Source organism: Miniopterus schreibersii (genome assembly GCF_964146895.1).
Source record: "Miniopterus schreibersii genome assembly, chromosome: 8".
Lineage (NCBI taxonomy): Eukaryota > Metazoa > Chordata > Mammalia > Chiroptera > Miniopteridae > Miniopterus > Miniopterus schreibersii.
The window spans coordinates 44,930,787-44,953,584 of record NC_138109.1 but is presented as its reverse complement, the minus strand read 5'-3'; the positions used below and the strand labels follow the sequence as shown (position 1 = coordinate 44,953,584).

Sequence of the window (22,798 nt, the reverse complement as noted above, 5' to 3'; positions counted from 1 at the left end):
TCACCTATTTGCAGACATTGCATCGTTCATTTTACAGGTACACAATTCCTGTATGGATTGTACTTTCAAATGAGGGAAAAGAGACAATCATCAAATAAAGAGGTAAATGTATAGTATGTCCGATGGAGATGATTATTATGAAGAATGATAAAGAAGGTTAAGAAGGAAGGGGTTATAGGTAAGGGGATAGGGTTATAATTTTATATATGGGGTCAGGGTAGTCCTCTCCACTGAGCAGGAGTTGGCGTAGAGCCTCAAAGGAAACGAGGGTGCAAGCAAGACACTAAGATACCTGAGGGGTGAGTATTCCAGGCTGAGGAACCACCAAGTATGAAGAACCTGAAGTAGGAACATTCTTGTTACATGTGCCATGAGTCTCTAGTCACCCAGTGTGGCCAGAGCTGACTGGGCAAGAGAGAAAATGGACAGATGTGTGGTCAGAGAGAGAGAGGGAGGTCAGATTACTTAGGGGCCTGTGGACAACTGCGGTGAACTTGACTTGTATTCTGAGTGAAAGGGAAGGCAGAGCGTTGTTGTGTGTAGTAGTAAGAATGAAGGATTTGAGCTGTTTTAATAGAAACACTATGGGTGCTGCATTGAGAATGGCCTGTAGAGGGAGGAAAGGCAAAATCAAGGATTACCTTGGTTTTGAGACTCGCAAGCAAGAGATAACGTTGACATGAACCAGCATAATAGTTAGGGGGTGGTGAGGAGTGACAAGATGCATTTTAAAGGTAGAACCTACAGAATTATAGAGTCTCTCAAGACTTGGAAATGTTTTGCAATGACATTTATGGACTGGTAATAGCAACTGTTCATCAAATGCACAGATAAGCTTTACAGGATGAGTGCGGTAATAGAGAGGAATCTCCTGATTTTTGACTTAAGGGGCACTAAATAAAATTGAGATTATAAGGAGGGTATCAGTTTAATTTTATATATATTTTCTTCTGAGCAATAGAGGAAAGAACCCAAACATTTTCTTTGATAACTTATACATGTGCTGTTGCTTCTGACATGGAATTTATTTGTCAGTTAGATTTTTCCTTTCTTGACACACCCTTTAGTTGTCAAATTACTTTGGCTGTTAAGATTTTTCTCATACCATGGTTTACTTAATCATTTTAGGAAAGATGACATTTTTCCCTTAAAAAACATTCTTAGTTCCAAATAAATGCATACTATTGTTTATGAAAATCATAGTTTTTCTATCACCCTTCCTCCCACATCTTTTGATTTCTTTAAGATACACTGTAGGTAAAATGTCTCTCCTACTTTATGTTTTCTTACTCTTTTGCTCTTAGTTACTACTTACTATGTTTGCTGTGATTCAGCTTTCTCCGTAAAAAGAAGTGTGCAAAACAGTGTTTTTCAAATGCAAAGAAAAATGACCTCTCAATTCTACATTTAGTATCCCTATCTTGTTTTTCTCTTGTTCATAAGTTCATGGCAAGTCTGTGCATGAAGCACATCTGTTTCATAGTCATGACCTCTGTTGCTTTACTCTTTAAATCATATAGAAATACTAGAACAATGCAACTTCCATGATGCAGGTCTAAGGACACAGCTGATTGCCTCTTCAAAATGAAAGGAGAGGTAGAAGTGGTTCAGTGTAATGTTCATTTTCTTACTAGGGAATTTGTTTCTATAATTTTGGAAAACATAATTCACTTAACACATACCTATATTCTTGCTAGACTTCTAACATTCTTCTTCATTCATTTGAGGATGGTGGGCAGGGAGAAAAGAGTAGTTTACAACTGTATTTCTTTTTTTTCTTTTTTTTTAATATATCTTTATTGATTTCAGAGAGGAAGGGAGAGGGAAAGAGAGAGATAGAAACATCAATGATGAGAGAGTCATTGATCCTCTGCCTCCTGCATGCTCCCTACTGGGGATCGAGCCCACAACCCAGGCATGTGCCCTGACTGGGAATCCAACTGCGACCTTCTGGATCATAAGTAGATGTTCAACTGCTGAGCAATGCCAGCCAGGCTACAACTGTATTTCTATAATATAAATCTTATTTATTTTTCTTTTATTTTTCTTTTTCTATCTATTCAAAGGCTTTATTTTCTTTAATACTGTATCTGGGGAGTAACTCTTTAGAATATCTTGGTAATGCAACATTCATTTTTTCAGAATTAAACAATTTTAATAATTGAACTTTAATTGATTTTTTAAATGTGTTATTTTAAGATTATTGAAGCCCACAGAAACAAAAAGAAATAATAAGCCATTCATTCGACTAAAATATCTGATCCAACGATTATTCAGCATAAGGCAGAAGTCATACCAGCTCAAGGCTCCCTGTGCCTTCAGATTTACCATTAGGTCCTTGGAGAAGCTGGCCCTGAGGCCGAAGAGAAACACGAGCTGGTGAGAAATGAGCCTAAGGAAAGATTCCACCAGTGTTACCCCCATCTATTACTACATACATTTTATTGCTATCATATTTTTGTTGTAATCCTCACCCGAGGATATTTTTCCCACTGATTTTTAGAGAGCATGGAAGAGAGGGAAGGAAGGGGAGAAGGAGAGAAAGGGAAAAACACATCGATGTGAGAGAGACATGTTGATTGGTTGCCTCCCTCGTGCACCCCAACCAGGGCTAGGGATCGAACCTGTAACCCGTGTAGATGCCCTTGACCGAGAATCGAACCTGCAATCTTTCGGTCCACGGGCCAATGCTCTAACCACTGGGAAACACCAGCCAGGGCTATCGCTATATTTTTTTGCATTGATTGGCTACAAAAATCTTAAACTTATATATAAGACAAATTTATTCACACTCTGAGAGATCAATATTAATATTTGAAAATGTACCGTGACTTAAAACATAACAAAAAAGCAGAGTAGAAGCTTAAATAACATATCTTGACTGATTAATACAATTGGAATTCTAATTTTTATTTGGAGGAGATGCACTAAAAAATAATTTTGGATCAGGAAATGTATAATAGCTTCAATATGAAAAGAATGCATTCAAAGGTTTAAGGATTCAGAAGGTTTGGACAGTTGGACAACTGTTGTTATAAAATAGTCAAGATAGCACGTGCTGAAAATAGAGATGCCTTTGGAGAATCCCAACTTCACAATTCTTGCGAATGTGTCCAGTGTACTCAAATCAATCATATACGGCTATAATTTCAGCATGACTGACAACAGAGAAGAGACCAAATCATGAGTGAAGTTTAAAGAAAGAAAGTTTGGGTTCACCAGCTAGGAAAACAGTGAACCATTTAATTCCTATTGATAAAACTGGTGGCCCAAAAAATTTCAGACATTTTACAGTGGATGCATCACTGGAGTGAGCATTGCTGACTGTAAGGGGACAGCTACTTCAAGCTGTAATTTCACTAGTGCTAACCCCTTGCCAAAAACATTACATGAATGAATTCTGACTAAGCTCCAACAGCTCCTCATTATATAACCCTTTCTCTCCTTATTGCTCTTTTATCGACTTCATGAGTCGTGGATAACCCAACCCTTCATTCTTCAACAGCTTCTAGCAGATACACGTTAAAAATCAGCACACTATCAGATCCATTCATACCTCAGTGTAAATGACTAATGAGAGCCTGAACATATTTAACCCCTTTGAAATGATTAATTATTATAAGAATATCAAACCATGAATTTAGGGAAATAACCCCTTATGTTGTAGTTTTAAAAAAATGCGCAGATTTTTCTTGGAGGGTTTAGGGGGGACCAGTGCAAGGACCTTCACCAATGCCCCTAAAATCAGACAATATGCAGTTGCATATCTTACCTCTGAAATGTTTTACAAAATATTTTGCTTTTTATGTACCTGTGCAAACATAAGGGAATCAGAGATCACAGCTTAATGCACTGTCATATTGGATACTGATTGCTTAATAAAACCATTGAAGTCGAGTTTATATATGAAATTCCACTTATTATTGTCTTTCCTGTGAAAGAGAAAATGATCTCATCACATGCTTAACTGAATCAATTCATTGATCTTGTATATGCCCTGCAATGATCTTCTATATGCCCTGACACATGATGTTACTCCACAATTACATGTCTTTCATGAAATGACACCTTTCTGTTCCACACAATTTTCATTTTGTATCACATTTAGGAACCTAAGCCTCTTACTTCTTGGTCATCAAGAACTAAGACCAAATTTACCACAAATGCCTTTAAAAGAGAATTTTCTGGGTTAACCACCCTAAAAAAGCAGAATATGGATGGAATTCTAGGAGAGTAAAAGTGATATACTAGTCCAGATTTTAATTAAATTAATCACATGCTTGCAGTACCTAGACAATGATTTTTTTTAAAAAATCAGTTCCCTTTTCTATCCATATCTTATCACGATTCCATGCTTTTAAAGGAAGTATAGCTATGATACCCTATTCACTTGTCATAATTCCTATTTAATAGTAGCTAATGTTTACTTCTAACTCAGTGAAAAGCACTGGGGTAAGCACTTTCCATGAAGTGTTTTATGTTGTCTCTATAGCAATCCTGTGAGTAGGCTTATTTATTTTACAGGTGAAAAAACTAAGGTTTAGAAGGGTTAGGTAAACTGAATGAACGTTAGAACCACTTTTGTTTGACTGCAAAGCAGAGCCTTTTTACTACACTATTTTGCCACTGTTTAAATGTTTAAGGTCTCATGGAAGCTGGACGTACATTGTAAACTGTATTATTTTTATCCCCTGCAAAAGCAGACCAGAGGTGTTATTCACTATGAAAGTCCTTTATGTCATGAAGATTATAATTCTATTGAATTTTAGTAGTGTGATTTTTTTTCAAAAAATCTTACTAAATTATTTTTTTAAATGTTCTCTTAGCAATTGCATGGAGTTCTTAGTTTTCTGTGAGGTCAAATCAGTCCATAAAGCAAGAATATATTTGCTTCATGGAAACTGTTTATTGACCTTGTGGTCCATTTCTTTGAGATCTATGACAACCTTTGAAAGACTGTCACATTTTGCAACTATCATCAATCTCATCTGTAACAATAGTTTATTGAACACACCTTATATAATGTTCTTTATGAACACACCTTATATAATGTGCTTTATGAAACCTTACATTATTTTAAAAGACTGCCTATTTGATCAAAACTGCTGTAGTGTACTCACAAGTTCTAGAATCTAGACTGAGATCAACATGCTTATTTACCACAGTGTTTTCTTATGTAGATTCTATAGGATGAATTTCTCCATGACTTATTTTTCTTTACTATTTTATATACTTTTTTATTGTTGTAGTTATTTATTATGGCATTTTCATCATTGTACATCATTTTGAAGGGCAGGGTAATGGTCAAATCTTTTGCAATTGGAGCTCTAAACTTTCATTTCAACCATCTCAGTTCACTAAGGCTATTAAAGCAATACTTGGACTCACTCTTTCTTCTTTTTTTATAAGACTTTGTACAAAACCAAAGTTCCCATTGAGGATGGCAAGAGGGGAAGAAGGTCTGTGTGGCTAGTGTCATGTAACTAAGAAAACTTGAATCTCAGTTGGTCTTGTTGGGTGCCAAGTGCTGAGATTCTGTTGCTTGCACCTGCAGAGCCTGGAGTTTTGGATGAAGAACCTTCAATTATCTTGACCCTGAAATGACTGGCTAAACAATGAAAGCAAATAATCCCACAGAGTGAATGAAAAGGGAAGAATGCACTTTTATAAGCATCTAATTACACAGGTGTTAAATATTCCTTCTTGACCCTTTCACTCCTGGCTTTTCCCAGCATCTGTTCTTTGCTGTTCCCCATGTCTGCCTAATAACATTATTCTGAAACTGTGTGTTTTTTACTGTCCAATAGCTTCAGCTCACAGTCATATACAATTTAATGTAAGGGCAGTATGCCTAAATTTCAGCAATGCACATGAATCCGTTTATTCCAAAGGATGCCATTTGTACATGAATTTCAGGGGCCTTTTTTGCTGCTTTGGTGTAATTGAAAGACATTACATCTGAGCAGAACAAAAAACTATCTCCATGGAAAGAAAAACATTTCCAGAAACCCAAACACATGTAGATGCCCACATTTACACCCCCACTCCCTGTAAAAACAGCTTCCATCACTGGGCCAGGGCCAAAATTCACAGAGCAATGGAGTGTAATGGTAAAAGAAATAGGCTCTGGGAGCAATCACTCAGGTTGTACTGTTTGATTGTATTTTCTAGGAAGGGCCCAATTTGATTTCTTGGGACTTGGAGCATTTTAGTGGAAAATGAGTGTTTTGTATAACTTAGCCAAGCATGCTTATAATTCACTATTATAGCTCCAGTTGTAGAATTAATTAGTCATAACTGTTGTGAGGAATATCGTTCTGACAGGTAAGTGAACATATCCTGATGATGCAAATAATCGAGGCCTTCTCCTCACATAAAATTCATGAATACATTATAGCTCATGAACCTGTTGAATCAGTGATGATTTTTGACCTGAAAAGTCATGGATCACACAACATAGCCTGTGAAGTAGACCTTAAACATCTACTAGACCATTGTCCAGCATAGCCAGAATATGTCCCAAGAAATCTAGGCCCACAAGAACTCAAATGTAAAAACTTGGGCAGTTTTATGGCCTCATAAGTTTGGAAAAAGCTCCATATGATAAATTCATAAGGCATACATCACAGTTTCTGAGATGTGCTCTAGAAAAGAAACTTATGGGGTATAATCAGATATTCCTGTGGCCACAGGACTCTTCAAAGTAATAGGGTTCAGAATGGTGTAAACTTGGAAATTTCACTATAAATGTCCTGTCACTTCCAGTTAACTAAAATGAGTTGATTCAGGTCCAATATGACCAATGATCTAATTAATTAAAATTTATCTCAATTCCCGCCTTCCCTATGAATTGGCCAACGACTTTCTCATCATGCTAAAAATAGTCTTCTAGCTGTTCTGCCTGTTTCCTCACCTACCTCTCTGCAGACCGTGTTTCACACAGCAGCTGAAGAATCTTTACAAATGGTCATTAAACCATGTCACTCCTCTACTGCAAATCTCCAGAACCTCATCTCCTTAGAATAAAATTCAAAGACCATCTTGTTCCCACTTTAACCTGTTAAACATGTTTCCACCTCAAGCATGTTCCCAACTGAGGCCTTTGACTTCTCTGTTTCCTCTTATTTTAATAATTTCCTACAGATAACACATGATTCCTTTTCTTACATCATTCAGTCACCTGATCAAGTATTGCCTCATCAATAAGGGGCTTTACTTTTACCCTGCTCAATTTCCATGTCAGTTCATATCAACCTTTTACTATTTATTTAAGTTTAAAAAAATTATTTACTGTTCACACATGCATATACACCCCTCCCCCCCAAAAATAAACTTCTCACAAAATAAAACCTCAAAAATGTTAGCCCTGTGAGGCCAGGAATCTTATTTTTTATTAATATGATCCCTAATAAACATATTTCTTGAAGTGATGAAGGTTTTAAAAACAAATAAGTGGATTAACCCTCTTCCTCCTAAACAGTCATTTCCAAAAGAGGCAGGATAATATGAATAAGGGTTTGTTTGTGTTCCCAAGAATAATCAATAGAGCTTTCAAGTTCAACTTTAGAATTTTAGCCTCAAAATGAAATCTATGCGAGACTCTCCTCTCCACATTGATCACCCATAACTCATAGCCCTTTAATTCTGTAACACAAAAAATACCCTCAGGACTTTTTATTATGCTCAGTTTTAATTTTTGATTCATTTTTATATGCTTCCATATGACATTGTAGGTATATTTCCATTTTTGGCATTCATTGCAGCACCCCATGAACCCTTAGACAACAGGATCATGTTTCTTTAACTTGTGTGGTAAAGCACCTTGTGCTGAGCCATGTGCACTCTGTACTGCATAAAAGCCTTTTAGTGACAAATTAGATTTTTATTTCAGTTCATTACGCCTGGGTTTTCAGGCAATGTTCCAGATTTCATGGTTTTGTTTGTAATGAGTCATGGCCCCCTTGACAAACAAGAGACTAATTAAACTAACCAGGTTATCAATAGAAGCTTGTGATGGGTCTCCTATTGCATATGGTTATTTCATCTTTAATAACAATTGGATATCATAAAAGATTTCGTTTCTTAGTGTGACGGGGAGAAAGAGAGATGAAAGTTTGTGAGAACATGAGTGAAAATACAATCTTATCTATACCTCTCACAAGCAAATCAGTTTCATAATAGACAGACAAATAGGTGGGTTTTTATTTATAGATGTCTTTGCATATTTTATTGCCTTTTATAGGGGAACATGAATCTTTACTTAACACAGAAATCATTATTAAATGATTCCTTATATGTTGGTATGTTTGTGTGTTTGTGTTTGTGTGTACATATATATGTAGTACTTATTTACATATTTACATATATAAAAATGTGCGTACATATATCATCTCACAGCATTTTCTTATTCAGACTTTTAGGACAACCATTTTTCATTATTTTTAACCATTATCACCAAGCACTTTAATAAAAATATTTCTTTGAAATTTTTTTCCAGAAAAGTTAAACCTTTACTATTAAGAATAAAAATACCACCGACAGATAGCGATGGTATAATTTCAAAGTGAAGTATCACCCTAACAGAAAAGGATGAATTTGCAAGGGCATTTTTAGAAGGAAAGACAATGTTCTGTTGTAAGAGTGTTTACAGTTTTCATATTCACCGCATATTGAAAAATCATTAAACTCTGTACTTTTTTATTTTCTAAAGAAACCTAAAATATATCCAAAGTGCACATTTACTCAGTTCATTTGTCTGCATAAATTAGTATTTGCGTCTTCAAGGTTCCTATTATATGGAACCTTTTCTCGTAGTGTTATTTAAAATATGTACTATGTATTAAAAAATGATAGAAAATAAAATATTTATGAAAAGAGATATGCATATAAAACTTCTAGAAAGTAACATAGAAGAAAATCTAGATGACCTTGGGATTGGTGATGGCATTTTAGATATAACACCAAAAGCCATGACCTGGGGAAGAAATCATTGATAAGCTAAACTTTATTAAAAAAAAAAATTCACTGTGTGTAAAACACTATCAAGGAAATGAAAAGACAAGCAACAGACTGGGAGAGAATATTTTCAAAAGGTACATCTGATAAAGGACTGTTATCTAAATATACAAAGAACCCTTAAAACTCAACAATAAGAATCTAAACAACCCAATTAAAAAAATGGGCCAAAGACCTTCATAGACACCTTGCCAAAGAAGATACACAGATGGCAAATAAGCATGTGAAAAGTCACTCTACATTATATGTCATCAGAGAAATGCAAATCTAAAAAAATGAGATACCACTACATACCTATTAGGATAACTGAAATCTGGAACACTGACAGCTGCAAATGACAGCAAGAGTGTGGAGCAGTAAGAACGCTCATACGTTGCTGGTGGTGATGCATTAGTTGCACACCACTTAGGAAGATAGTTTGACAGGTTCTCAGAAAACTAAACATACTTTTGCTGTATGACCCAGCAATTGCTCTCCTTGGTATTTACCCAAAGAACTTGAAAACTTATGTCCACACAAAGACCTTCACACAGATGTATAGAGCAGCTTCATTTCTAATTACCAATACTCAGAAGCAACCAAGAAGTCATGCAGTAGGTGAATGGATGAACTGCGGTACATCCAGACAATACAATATTATCCAGTGCTAAAAAGAAATAAGCTAGAAAGCCATGAACAGCCACCAAGGAACTTTAAATGCATATCACTAAGTGAAAGAAGCTAATCTGAAAAGGCTACATATTATAAGATTCTAAACTATATAACATTCTGGGAAAGGCAAAACTATAGAGACAGTAAAAGGACCAATGGTTGCCAGGGGCAGTGGAGATGAATAACTAGAGTGCAGGAGAATGTTAGGGCAGTGAGAGTACTTTCCGTGATAGGATAGTGATGGACATATATCACTATGCTTTTGTCCAGACTCACAGAATGTGGAACAACGAGAGTGGTCCCTAATGTAAACTATGGGTTTTAGGTTGTAATGATGTGTCACTGTAGCTTTATCAATTATAATAAATATACCACTCTGGTAGGGGATGTGGATAATAGAGAGGCCATGCATGTGTTGGGGCAAAGAATACATGAGAAATCTCTGTGCCTTCTGCTCAGTTTTGTGTGAACTTAAAAGCTGCTCTTAAAATTCTATTTAAAAAATGGCACATGCTTACAACTCCAAAAGTTTCCCTTCAAACCCTTCTACTTATACCATCCTCTCCATCTCAGTATTCAAACCTTCCACTTAAGCCGAATGAAGTCACCCTGGATTCCTCTCTTTGTTTCACATCTGTCAAGAAATCCTATTTTCTTTGCTAGTTTATTTCTTTTTAGCACCAGATAATATTGCAATGTCTGAACATACCACAGTTTATCCATTCACCTACTGCATGACTTCTTGGTTGCTTCTGAGTATTGGTAATTATAAATGAAGCTGCTATAAACATCTGCGTGAAGGTTTTTGTGTGGACATAAGTTTTCAAATACTATCAGCTCCAACTTTACAACAGACTCCAAAGCCAATCATTTTTCACTACCTCCAGCGCTACCACCCTAGTCAGAGTGCCAACATAACTTTGCCTTGTTTACTGCAATAGCTTTCTACTGGGCCTCGGCTTTCATCCTGGCTTCACTATGGTCTTTTCGCGACACAACAGCCAGAGTGATACCTTTAAAACAGAGGACACATTATACCCCTGCTCTGTAGTGTTCGCCATTTCACTCAGAGTAAAAGCAAAGTCCTTAAGAAAGGAAATAAAGATTAAATTGGAAATAAGTGACATGGAGACTAAATGTGACTCGTGATTACACAGGCTTTCTATAAGCTGGAGACCCAGGAAAGCCGGTGGTATAGCTCAGCCTTAGTCGGAAGGCTTGAGAACCAGGGGAGCCAATGGTGTAGCACCTATTCGGAGGATCTCTTAGCTCAGCAGTCACTCAAAGAAGAGGTGACTTCACCCCTCCTCTGCCTTTTATTGTCTTCAGTCCCTCAATGGATTATATGATGTGGACCCACATTGAAGAGGGCAATATGCTTTACTGAGATCACTGATGCAAATGCTAATATTTCATGGACACACCAGGAAATAATGTTTAGCAAATATCTGACACTGTGTGACCCAGTCCAGTTGACACAAAATTACCCGTCACACTCCACCTCCTGCTACTCCCCACCTTTCTCTTTGCTTCAGCCACACTGATCCCCTTGGTATTTCTCAAACAAATCAGGCTTGCTTGGGCCTCAGACCCTTCCTGCAGGCCGTTCCCTCTTCCTAGACTCTTCCTAGAAGACTTTCTCCAGGTATCCACATCATAAACTCACTTGTTTATATCTGTGTTGCTTAAATACCTTCTCAATTAGTCCTAATCAGATTACCCTACATAAAATTGCAATCCAGTCTTTGCTCTAATTTCTCTTATCTTGCTGCATTTTTTACCGTATTTTTAATCAGATTCTAACATTTCATTTAAATTACTTATTTATGATACTTATTGCTTATACTCTCTGTCTCCCATCCCCCTAGACTACAAGCTTCATCATGTCAGGGAGTTTGACTGCTATGTGCCTTGAGAAATACATGACAATTATTGATGGCTCAATAACTATTTGGTAAATAAAGCAATGGCTATGCTACAAAAAACCTTTTCAAGCATCATTATGTGAAAGGCATTGTGTGTTGATCTCTGAATATGCAAATTGAATCACATATTTACCCTGCCTTCAGGACACTAACAAGGAAGCTTGAACTACTCATAAATAATTACAATACAAGATAGATATAGTTTGGTATGAGAAATTTATAAAAACAACTTAGACAAAGGAAAACTGTTTCCAGCCAGAGCGATGGGGAGGAGTTTGGAGATGGTGACACTTAAATTGGTGCTTGAATCTGTGGGAATTAGGAAGAACAGCATTCCAGGTAGAAGAAACCACATTGAGAGAAAAAAAAATCACTAAGATTTAATGCATGGGGAATATTGAAAGAGCTCAGGCTTTGAATCAACATGCCTGACTTCAAATCCAAATTCTACAGCTAAGCAGCTGTGTGACCTTAGACAAATTATTTAACCTCTCTGAGTTTCAATTTTTACATTGGTAAAATTGGGATAATACCTTCTAGCTTTGAGTATTACTGTGAGGAAATTATGAACAAAAATCACCTAGCCCAGTGACTGGCTCCCAGGGATCATTCAATAAATGAGAGCTATCATTGAAGTAGAGTTTGACTGGAGTACAGATGAAGTGTATCCCTCACCGATGCCATTTTCCAATAGAAAGCAAGGCCAAAATGTATTACATTTACTCTACACTCCCTGGGAACATTCATCTATTGTCCAACTTGAAAAATGAAGCTGAAAGCGACTAGTGTTGTATTAGAAGCATAAAACACTGGAAATGTGATGCATTGGCCTATCGGGTATAAGATTGCTTTGAATATAGAAAGAATGGAAATATATGTGTGTTATATTTCTGCTGAAGATTATTTTTACTTACCCACCAGTTGATGTGTTTGTTTCGTTTGCAGTTGCTCCTACGATTCAGGAAATTAAATCCGGCACCATGGCCCCGGGCCGCAGTGGACTGATAAGATGCGAAGGCGCGGGCGTGCCGCCTCCGGCCTTCGAGTGGTACAAAGGCGAGAAGAAGTAAGGACCTGGCCACTGTCACTCTGCTCCAAGCACGTGGAGCTGATGTGTTTGTGTTTCCCTTACTTACTTTAAGCAATTTCTTTAACTGGCTTGAATGACGCTCCACAGCCTCCTTGCAGGCAAACCAACCAAGGGGTCCACGTGGGAAGGAAGGGGAGCTAAGAGCATCCAGAAGAAGTGTCCATTTGGTTTATATGATCTAGAAATGTCTGCCGATCCCCCCTCGCTGATTGTTTTATTTCATCTCCCTTCTGAACCAGCACACCATGGCTCTTGCTGGCAACTATGTTTAATTGGGAAGTAAACCAGCTCTCACAGGCCCGCACAGGTTCCCTGAGAGCACTCCAAAAGCCATCAGGGTCGCTGTCTGCCCGGCTTCCTTCATAAGCCTCAGCCCTCTCGCCTGCCTTACGCTCCCTCAAGACATTCTAGCGCTTTGTTTTATAGCTCACTGTATGTTAGATATTCTGTCACTGAAGGAGCTGTAGAGGAAATAAAATACATGGTTAAAGGACTATCCAACATGATTTTAAGGCTACTCTAACTTCAGCTCTGTATGATTGTCCCCTCGAGAAGCCTCAGAAGGCCTTTGCAAGAGCGTTTGAACAAGAGAAGTCAGGACTTGACTACTTTCTCTTTATTTTCAACCAGTAAGCTCATTCAAACCTCTTTAGCTGGTCTTATCAGCCATCAAAGATGAGTGGGACCCATGTGGATTAACTGGAAGATGGAATGCAGAGGGAAGGGTATTATCTATTTATGTGTGTGTGTGTGTGTGTGTGTGTGTATCTATAGGTATATATATAATCGCTTTAACACTAGGGAGGGATGTATTCAAGAAAATGCTAGGTTGAACCATGACTGTGGTTTTATCTAAAATTTTTTGCAGCTATTTTGCATAGAACTTCTTCTACAATTCAGGATATTCAGTTTTTAATTCTTTTTACTGATTCATTCATGATTTTACTAATTTTAAATCTACCTCTTTGTAGCTTCATGGAAGCCCTCATGTTTTTATGTATTTAGAATAAGACAAACCTCTCTGGGGTCACCCTTGTCGCATCCTGTAAGATTATGTATCTGCTAATACAACCTTCTCAGATTCTGGTTATCCAGGTGGAGATGTTTTCAGTTTGTGATTATCTTTATGGACTATCATATCTAGAAGAATAGTTCTCAATCCTTTGGAAGTTATGAACTACTTTATTCAAATGCAATCTTATTTGGAAGCCCAAAAAGTAATATCTATGAAAGTAACACTTCTCTGGTAGATACGGAGTGGGTGAATAGAGCCTGAATTCCACCTGTTCAGAAGCCTCCCTTTCATAGGACATCCTTGCCCCACCCCCATCCCTGGATCTACACACACACACACACACACACACACACAGTTTAAATAATGACAAACTATTTTACATGTCTTTCAAAGTCACTTTTGAGTTTATGTCATTTCTTTCTTTAAAGCTAACAGTTATTCCCAGTAGTACAAGAGTGAGCTCATTTGTTAAAGTCCATTTTGCTTCCAATATTTTGTGACGTGATGTCCTGAATTTTGGGGGGGAGAGGCATCTCTCTCTCTCTCTCTCTCTCTCTCTCTCTCTCTCTCTCTCTCATTTTCTCTTTCTCTCCCTTTCCTAAATACAGCAAACATTTGGGGGGGGAAATGCTACAATAATCCTTAATCCACTTATTTTGGCCTATAGCAAATATAGCAAAATAGAGTTGGTGCTCTTAGTCATAACTTACGTGATAATTATTTTCCTAATGAAAAGAAGTTTAAAACCGCTCCTATAAAAGGTAAATTAATTTTCCTCCATCAGTGTCCCTCTGAAACACACATACCTAGAGAAAAATTAGGAGCTGTGAAATCAAATGCACTTGTAAAGGGCAAACATATTTTCATTTTAGAGAAAAGTATACATTTATCTTTGTTAGGGCTATAGTTGAGGAAATATTCAAATTCTCAAGCACCATTAGAATATATAAATTCCTCTCAATATTACAGTTAAACACATTTGAATATATGCAGAAAATAGGAGAAAGAAGGATGATTGCTGAGTGATGGTTGCTACACTCACTAAATGGCTCTACATGATAGTTTCAGAGCCCAGGACATTCAAATATTTACTTCATCAAAATGAAAAACTAACAAGCACCTGCTTTGACAAGCAGTGTTCTAAATTGTTAATAAATATTAACCATATTATTTTTATGATGAACCTATAAGATAGATATCATGATTTTTTCCATCTTGCTTGGGAGAGACAAAAGCAGAGTTTTTAAATAATTTTCACACGTTGATACAGTTAGTGGCCGAGCTGGGATTTGAACCCAAGAAATCTTGCAACTCTTCATGCAGAGTCCATGAATGTAACCCCTCCACGATGGCACCTAGTTTAAGTTATGGCCCTTCAGAGTCTATCAAAAATCAATTGAAATGTCAATGTTAAATGCCAAGGATAAAAGGATTGTGAGTCGATTATGAATTAGCAAAATGAAAGATTGCACATGAAAACATTCACTTATAATTTCCCAATTTATTTAGCCAAAGACACACAAAAAATAGTGGAATCAAGGTAGAGACAGAGAAGAAACAGACACAGAATGTTTCCAAATGTTCTCTTAACCTCAAGGTGTCTAACTGGAGCATGAAGCTGTCAGAGACCTTGTCAGAGTAGAGAAGAATTTTTGCAAGATCTGGAGAAGTTTTATTTCATACTTGGGGCTTACAAAAATATTCAGAAGTAACTTATGTACTTTCTTCACTTCTACTTAAGGGAATGTTTATAAAAATTCACCTCTTAAATCAGTATCTTCAAAGTCAGATCTTTATTAAAATAAATATAAACAAATAAACACAAACAAAGCCAGATAGTACCTGAACATCCCTAGTCTTTTCTCTGCATCCTGTAAAAACCATTTCTATGTGCAGGGAACAATCCACTTGAAGACCTTTAAAAAGACGTCTTGTCAAATTAAGTGAAATTTAAAGAACAGGAAAAAAAATATTTACTGATGACAAAGCACTTTCCAGGCCCTTTAAATACTTTTATTTATTCCTCAACCCCCTGTGACATACAATTTATTATTTTTTAATTTACTAATGACAAAATTGAGACACAGAGATTTAAAATAACCTGTCCAGTAGCACTCAACTTCCAGCTGCTGTCAACATACATTTTAGATTCGTCAACCTCTCAGCCCATGTGCTTTTCCCTGTATACGCTGAAATTAGTAGTTATCTATTGCCAAGTACCAAGTTAACCCAAAATTAGCAGCTTAAAATAGCAAGCATTTATTATCTCAAACAGTTTCTTGGGTCAGGAAATGAGGGGCAGTTTAGCTGTACATTTATGGCTCAGGATCTCTCATTAGGTTGCAGTCAAGCTGTCACCTGAGTCTGGTCATCGGAAGGCTTAAGGTGGGCTGGAGGATCTGCTTCCATAAGAGCTCACTCACATGCCTGGCAAGTTAGTGCTAGTTATTGACAGAAGGCTCAGTTAACTACGGTGTGGACTTCATTAGTTACCTACTGCTTGACTGTCAACATGATATGGCAGTTGACTTACCCTAGAACTAGAGATCCAAGAGAAACCAAGGTAGAAGCTGCCATATCTTTTATGACCAAGTCATGCTCTGTCATTTCTGCACATTTGGCTGATCACACAGGGTGATCCTAATCAATGTGTGTGTGTGGAGGGGCAACACAGGGACATGAGTGTCAGGAAGTGAGAATCATCCGATGCCATCTTCAGAGATGGCTCCCGCACTGTCTCTGTCATAGATAATATAATTATTTGTATTAGAAATATTAGCCAGTTGACTTTAATTTATTGCATTGTTTAGATAAGCATCATGAGAATGACTCAAGCTTTAATGCTTGTTATTAAAATATTATCCCTTGCTATAAAATGGTGATTATTTTTTTTAACACTATAGTCTCTTTCAGCATACCTGGCAGGAACAGTCCAATTAGATTTAATTTTACTTCATATAGATGTAAATATTGGGAAAATCAGAGTTATGTGTTCAATTATATAGAGAGCCACCAATTTAAGCATTTTTTTTTCTTAATAATAGAGAAGATTGACAAGGAGAAATATACCCTTTATATGCAATAAAAAGACACTTTTGGAACAGGCAAAGTACTACTAAGCAAATCATATTTTTGATGATATGAAATTAAGTTAATCTATGGCTTAAGAACAGTACATTCATATATGATTAAGGCTATAAACATAAATTAAATGTGAATGGACTAATGTTTAAATAGGTATTGCAAAAGCACTGGATTTGTATCGCTTTGCGAAGATGTGGTTACCGCGGCCCTAGATCTGACTGCTGCTGTTCGCTTGCTTGTGTGAATGCCCACCTCTTTTTCAGATGCCCTCCAATCCCTGTCTGAGGCCTAGAAAGACACGCCTTCTGATTTCCAATGACATTTAACTACTCCAGGCTTTTTAATTGCATTTATTTGTTTTTCCCACATTCGGGCAAATGCCCAGTAGTAGCAATGCTTTTGGGACTCCTTAATAGCCACAGGGCTTCCCTCTTCATCTTCCATCATAATTGAAGATGGGACACAAAAGTTGCAAAGAGGTAAATATAGATTACCTCCAGGATGAAAAGCCAATATGAGTCACTTAAAAATCATCGATATATTTATAAAAAGCAAATGTATACCTAAGAAATTGAATATTTTGTATTCAATGATGAGTACCTATAATATTTTATTTTAAGCAATAAATTTCAAATTTAATCCATGCATTTTTAAGTCATCTTTACAGCCAATATCATGTCAGCATATTTCTCATTTGAGAATCCTGTTAATTGTTTAGTCTGTACCCCTGCTTTAGAGGAAATTTGATAAGCATTACCATTTTGCTTTGGCTTAGCTATCTATGTGCCTAAAACATGCATGCGCAGACACAGAATGTGTGCAGGCACCTTGAATGCATAGGGAAATGCCTAAGATCAACCGTGGAGAGTATTCTATGTTCCCTGTACGCAGAGGTATGATGACCTTTTTGAGTCAGGTTAGGTTTTCACTTTAGGGAATCATGATTTTTCATTCTTGGTTTTACAGAGGTGAGATGAACTTGAGAAGTCATAATGAAGTAAAGTGACCTTTCCTCTCCTTTTCCCTGTTCTGGGTACATACACCTCGACCATCTAGCAGGCCGTAAATCTCACCTGAGCACTAGGCACTCTAATAAAGGAATAGGAGCAAGGGGGGCTTTCTTTTCTTCTTTTATTTTCAAGGGAACCAGAAAATGGGTTAAAATATGTCTCTGTATCTTCAGTGATCCTTTTTCTTGGCTGTTTTTCATAACTTATTTATGTCAAGGGTAAGAATACATTACATTTGTATAACACATTGTGATATTCAAAGCATTTTCATATGTGGTAGTTCTGCAAAATATGCACATTTTTATATTTCACTTACATAGAGTCAACTCTTCAGACTTGGAGTGCTGCATGAGAAAGATAGAGAAAAGAAAGATGTAAACATATAATAATAATTCAAATGGTGCAGAAAGACAAACTGTGGGACATACGTTGCTGTTCCTTCAATTGGTCTTCATTCCCATATATGTATCTCTAACAGTGTATCTCTCCATCCTAAGGGGTAGTCTCATGTTGAAGGTCTGTAATTAATATAATGTAGTATAAAACTGCTACTGCAGCCATGGATAGTGATATAAAAACAATAGTCTGCCACAGTTTTGGAACATATATCCCAATGAGCACAATTTAAACCTTAGCAAAAACTACTACATATGCATACTGATTTACAAATTATATATATAAATTTCTGAACTAGTACATTGCATACTTTAAATGAAGTACCACAGATAAGATTTAAAAGATGAGATATCAATGGACATTCTTAGGTGGACTTTCTGTAATTTTCTTCCCACACTCCAATAGGTCACTTGGTACCCATCTTGGGGTCCTTACCCTCTGTTTTGAAAACTCTTGTAAAGTATGGTAGTTTAAAGTGAAGACGTTTAAAGAATTTTCAAGGTCAGTTTTAATGACATGCAACTTTTAGCCTATATGCTGACTTTGCAATCGTATGGTATATAACTTATGTAACTCACTCTTTATAATCTTATCCATTCCTTCCATCATTTTAACTAAGTTACACCTGAGGGGGGGAAAAAACTGTACCTCATAAAGGTTAAATGACTTGACGGGAGGTTTAGGATGAGGAACATAATCTAATTTCAAGGAAACTTAGGAGGTGGTAAATATGTTTATGGTCTTGGTGGTGATGGTTTCACAGGTGATGGTTTCACAGGTGTATACTTATCCTCAATATATATACAGCTTTGTATACATTGTATGTACAATACATTGTATGTACAATACAAAAGTCGGCTTACAGTTGTGTATACATGAAACAAAGAATTTATTCTTGTATTATTATTATTATATTATTTCCCATATGAAAAACTCTAAACCTACTTTTGCCAAACCCTGTATAAATATAAAAATCACTGAAGTGATTTTTAAAAACAGCAGAAAGCAAGACAAACCCTTAATTTCCTGACTCTTGTGTCAATATCCCTCATCTAAATTTTACACAACAACTTTGATTACTCAGAAGAGACTAGAAGTCTCTCCTCTCTCTCTTTCATTCTCTCATTTGCAAGGCCATTCTTACAAGAGTGAGCAGTTACGTGCTCTGATTTAGAATGGAACTGGAAATAACTTCATTGCCACCCCATGTTAAAGATGATTTTCCTTGCTGAGCTCAGATTCTACTTCTTCATTCAACCACATGCATTAGGCACTATCTGTGAGATAATTTGAAAATTTTGAAGGGAAATAAATTCCTGCATTGAATTTATAATGTTATCTCATTATTATTTTATTTATTTATTTGTTATTTTATTAATTTCATTCTGTTGATATTTCACTTCTTTTAATAACCAAAGTCTTATCAGTACAACTTCATCACCTCTGTGATAGCTTTGTCATCTGAGGTCAGGAAGGGAAAGGGAAAATATGTGGAACAAGTGGGAGCATTTCTACTACTGAGAACTGGAGAGCCCATGTCCATGTATGACATAAATACATGTTATTACATTTAAAACTTGGGGCTAGCCAAACAACGTTGAAAGTGGGCCATTTCCAGTCTATGATTTGTCGTAAAAATCACCACAGTGAACTAAGTCAGAAAATCCTAAGGAACTCTAAATCGAGTCTGGTAAAAGTGCACAGCAAGAGCCCATTCAGCTCAAATCAGAACATTAACAAACACTTTAGGGAAAGGTAGCTTCTGTGCTGGACACCAAAGGGTGAGAAGCCTTTCCAAACATCACAAGGGATCAAAAATGATCACAGGCAAGGAAAGAACACTAGCAATGTTTGTAAGCATTATGTGGAGAGTTCCTTTGTTGTTGTTTTTTATGCCTGAGGTACAGGATGTGAAATCAGGTGTAATAAGAGTTAAGGTTAGAAAGGCACTTCAGGGCAAGAATTGGAAGGTCTTAAATGTCATGGTAAGACATTTGGACTTGATTCCATAAGCACTGGAGAGGCATTGAAGAGCTTTTCATGAGTAGTAAAACGTGCATGCCCTGTCTTATAAAATGTTTCTTGAAGCAGTTGGAAAGAATGGAAGGGAAAGAATATGTCATTGGCTGAAACTAGAGTATTGCTTGTGCAGTTAAAAAAAAAAAGAAAGAGAGAAAATATGGTATTTGTATATTTCAGTAACTGATTAGATGCAAGGAAATGGCAATTTGAAGGTAATTTCAAATTTTCTATCTCAATAAGGCAAATGGTGAAGCCATTAGCTGAGGCTGGGAACACAGGAAAAGAGATTTGAGAGCGATTGGGCTGAGTTTGGTTTGGGACACACTGAAACTGAGATGTTCATACTTTTTCTAAGCAAGGGAGTGTCCCTGAAAGGAGTCATTCACACACATTTGTGTCTTTCCATGATGCCAAGTTTATTAAGGGATACCACCCCAATAGGCCCATAGACACATGCAGGTTACACACCGAGAAGGAGCTTACCTGATAGAAGCAAGCATCCTGCTCAGTGTCCTGTCATTGGCCACATCCTCAGGTGGAGAGGCAGGTATTGATCTCAAGTCAGGTGTCTACAGTGGAGTGGAAATCTGGCAGGACTCTGAACGTGGCCTGAGGTACAGCCAAGCTCTAGTGCTGGGTGGTCAGCTCTGAGATTTTATGGCCCACCAAGGGTGGAGATCCCACTCATGTCAATGTCCAGATGGAGTCCTTATCCAAGTATCCAGACTTGTGGTTTTGGGTGTTCCAGGCCCCTCCTAAGGGTATTCCCATTACACCCCATTACCTCAGTCTTGACATGCACTTGACATAACTGTCATGACTGACAGTGACTACAAGTTGGATTGTCAAAAGCATCCAAAAAGTCCACTCTGATCTTGCTCTAGGCCAATACTGCATACACAGTCCCACCAGTCCCCCCCTGTGTCCTTAAATTTACAGTTATATTTTTAAATAAATACCTGATCTTATGTTATACTTGAATCCCTCCAGTGGCTCTTCACTGTCCCTAGAATACAGTCCCTAACACCACAGTAGGGCATGATGGACCTTCATGTTTTGGTCACTGTTTACCTCTCTGGCTATGAATTTTGCCATACTACCCTTTCACAATAGAGCTGATAACCATCTGAAATATTTCAGTTCCCAAACTGTGACATGATCTTTGTCTTTCAGGCCTTTTCACATGTTGACCCCTTTGCTTATAAGCCCCTTCCATGTGCACTCTTGCCTGGTTAGCTTTGGCTTGCTTTGTTCCACTAGTCCTTAAGTCTCAACTGAGATGTCACCTTCTGCAGGAAAACTACCCTGCACCTTTTCTACTTTTGGAGGAAGCTCTCCAGTAATACCCCCATGAACTGACCTCTGACAAAACGCTTATTAGACCATATTCAACTTTTTTATTTGTCTATCACTCCTTCTAAACTATAATCGACCTGAGAGCTAGGATTCTTCCCTTTTCACCATTGAGTTCACTGCCTCTAATATGGTGTTTTGGAATACACTCTCTTGTAAGAATGAGCTGTGTAGCCTTGTAATAATAATAAAGTAGGTTCACTCTTATTTTAATACACTCTCAAATTGATGAGAATATTAGTACCAGTGCAACCCTAGGTTGTGGGATGCTGTCCACCGAATATATGATTAAAGAAAGGGAGCTGGTTTCTATTGCTCAAGTCTGACTTCCCAGGATTTCATTTTTGTGAATGCGGCCTCTGCAAAATGCTTGTATTGGTATATTGTAGGATGAAATTTGACATTAAAACCATGGACACATTGATGTTAGAAAAGCAGTTCAAGCAGAGGGGAGAAATCTAGTCAGAGGCCAGGTTGTCAGGGATACAAGATTCACTGCAGTCAGGAGAGGACTGACACCTGCACTGTAGATGTTGTTTATTTGATGTAGGGTTAAAAGGCAATATCTTCCCCGTACTGAATCAAACTGTCACAAGTAAGGCAGCTCAAAGGTCTCTAATCTAAAATTATTGATTTCATTAAAAATGATAAAGTAAATAAGACATACATTTTAAATAGCCTAATAAAGTCTAAATTATTAAAGCATCCTAATATATTATAATAACATTAATATATTCAAATGTGCAACTAAAGATAGATAACCCTTGGGGTTAAGAAGAGAGTGATGCATGATATTTTTCAGTCTGTTTCTAGGAGTAACAGATACCAGATTGTTTTTGAGCCTTGAGTACGAAGCAACGATCAACCAATAGGTTGCTATAGCAGCATATTCACAACAATTTTCATTTCTCTCTAGTTTCTTACTCCTCCTTCTACCTTTTTTTTAATCTACCCTGCACATCTGTGAAAAGCTTAGATGAGGTTGATAATGCACATGTAATTGATACCGAGTTTGGCACATCTTAAAATCATGATGCCATGATCTTTTCAGTCACTCTCCCACATCTTTTCTTTAAAAATAATTTCCTGTGTGCTCAATATTTAATATTTTGCTACCATCTGAGAGGAAATGTTCTGTCTAAGAAACAGACCCTATCATTAAACAAGAATAACACCTATCATATATCTAGTGTCTACTTCATTTGATATATCTATATATGCATATGCATAGATATTA

General features: G+C 37.0%; 1 protein-coding gene across 1 annotated transcript in view; it reads left to right on the top strand.

The window, feature by feature from the left end:
- Nucleotides 1-22,798, top strand: part of NEGR1 (neuronal growth regulator 1) — a 724,429-nt gene that overhangs the window by 533,194 nt on the left and 168,437 nt on the right. The window contains exon 5 of the mRNA XM_081145808.1: nt 12,537-12,657. Coding sequence (XP_081001934.1) covers nt 12,537-12,657 — 121 coding nt within the window. The remainder of the gene's footprint in view (nt 1-12,536; nt 12,658-22,798) is intronic.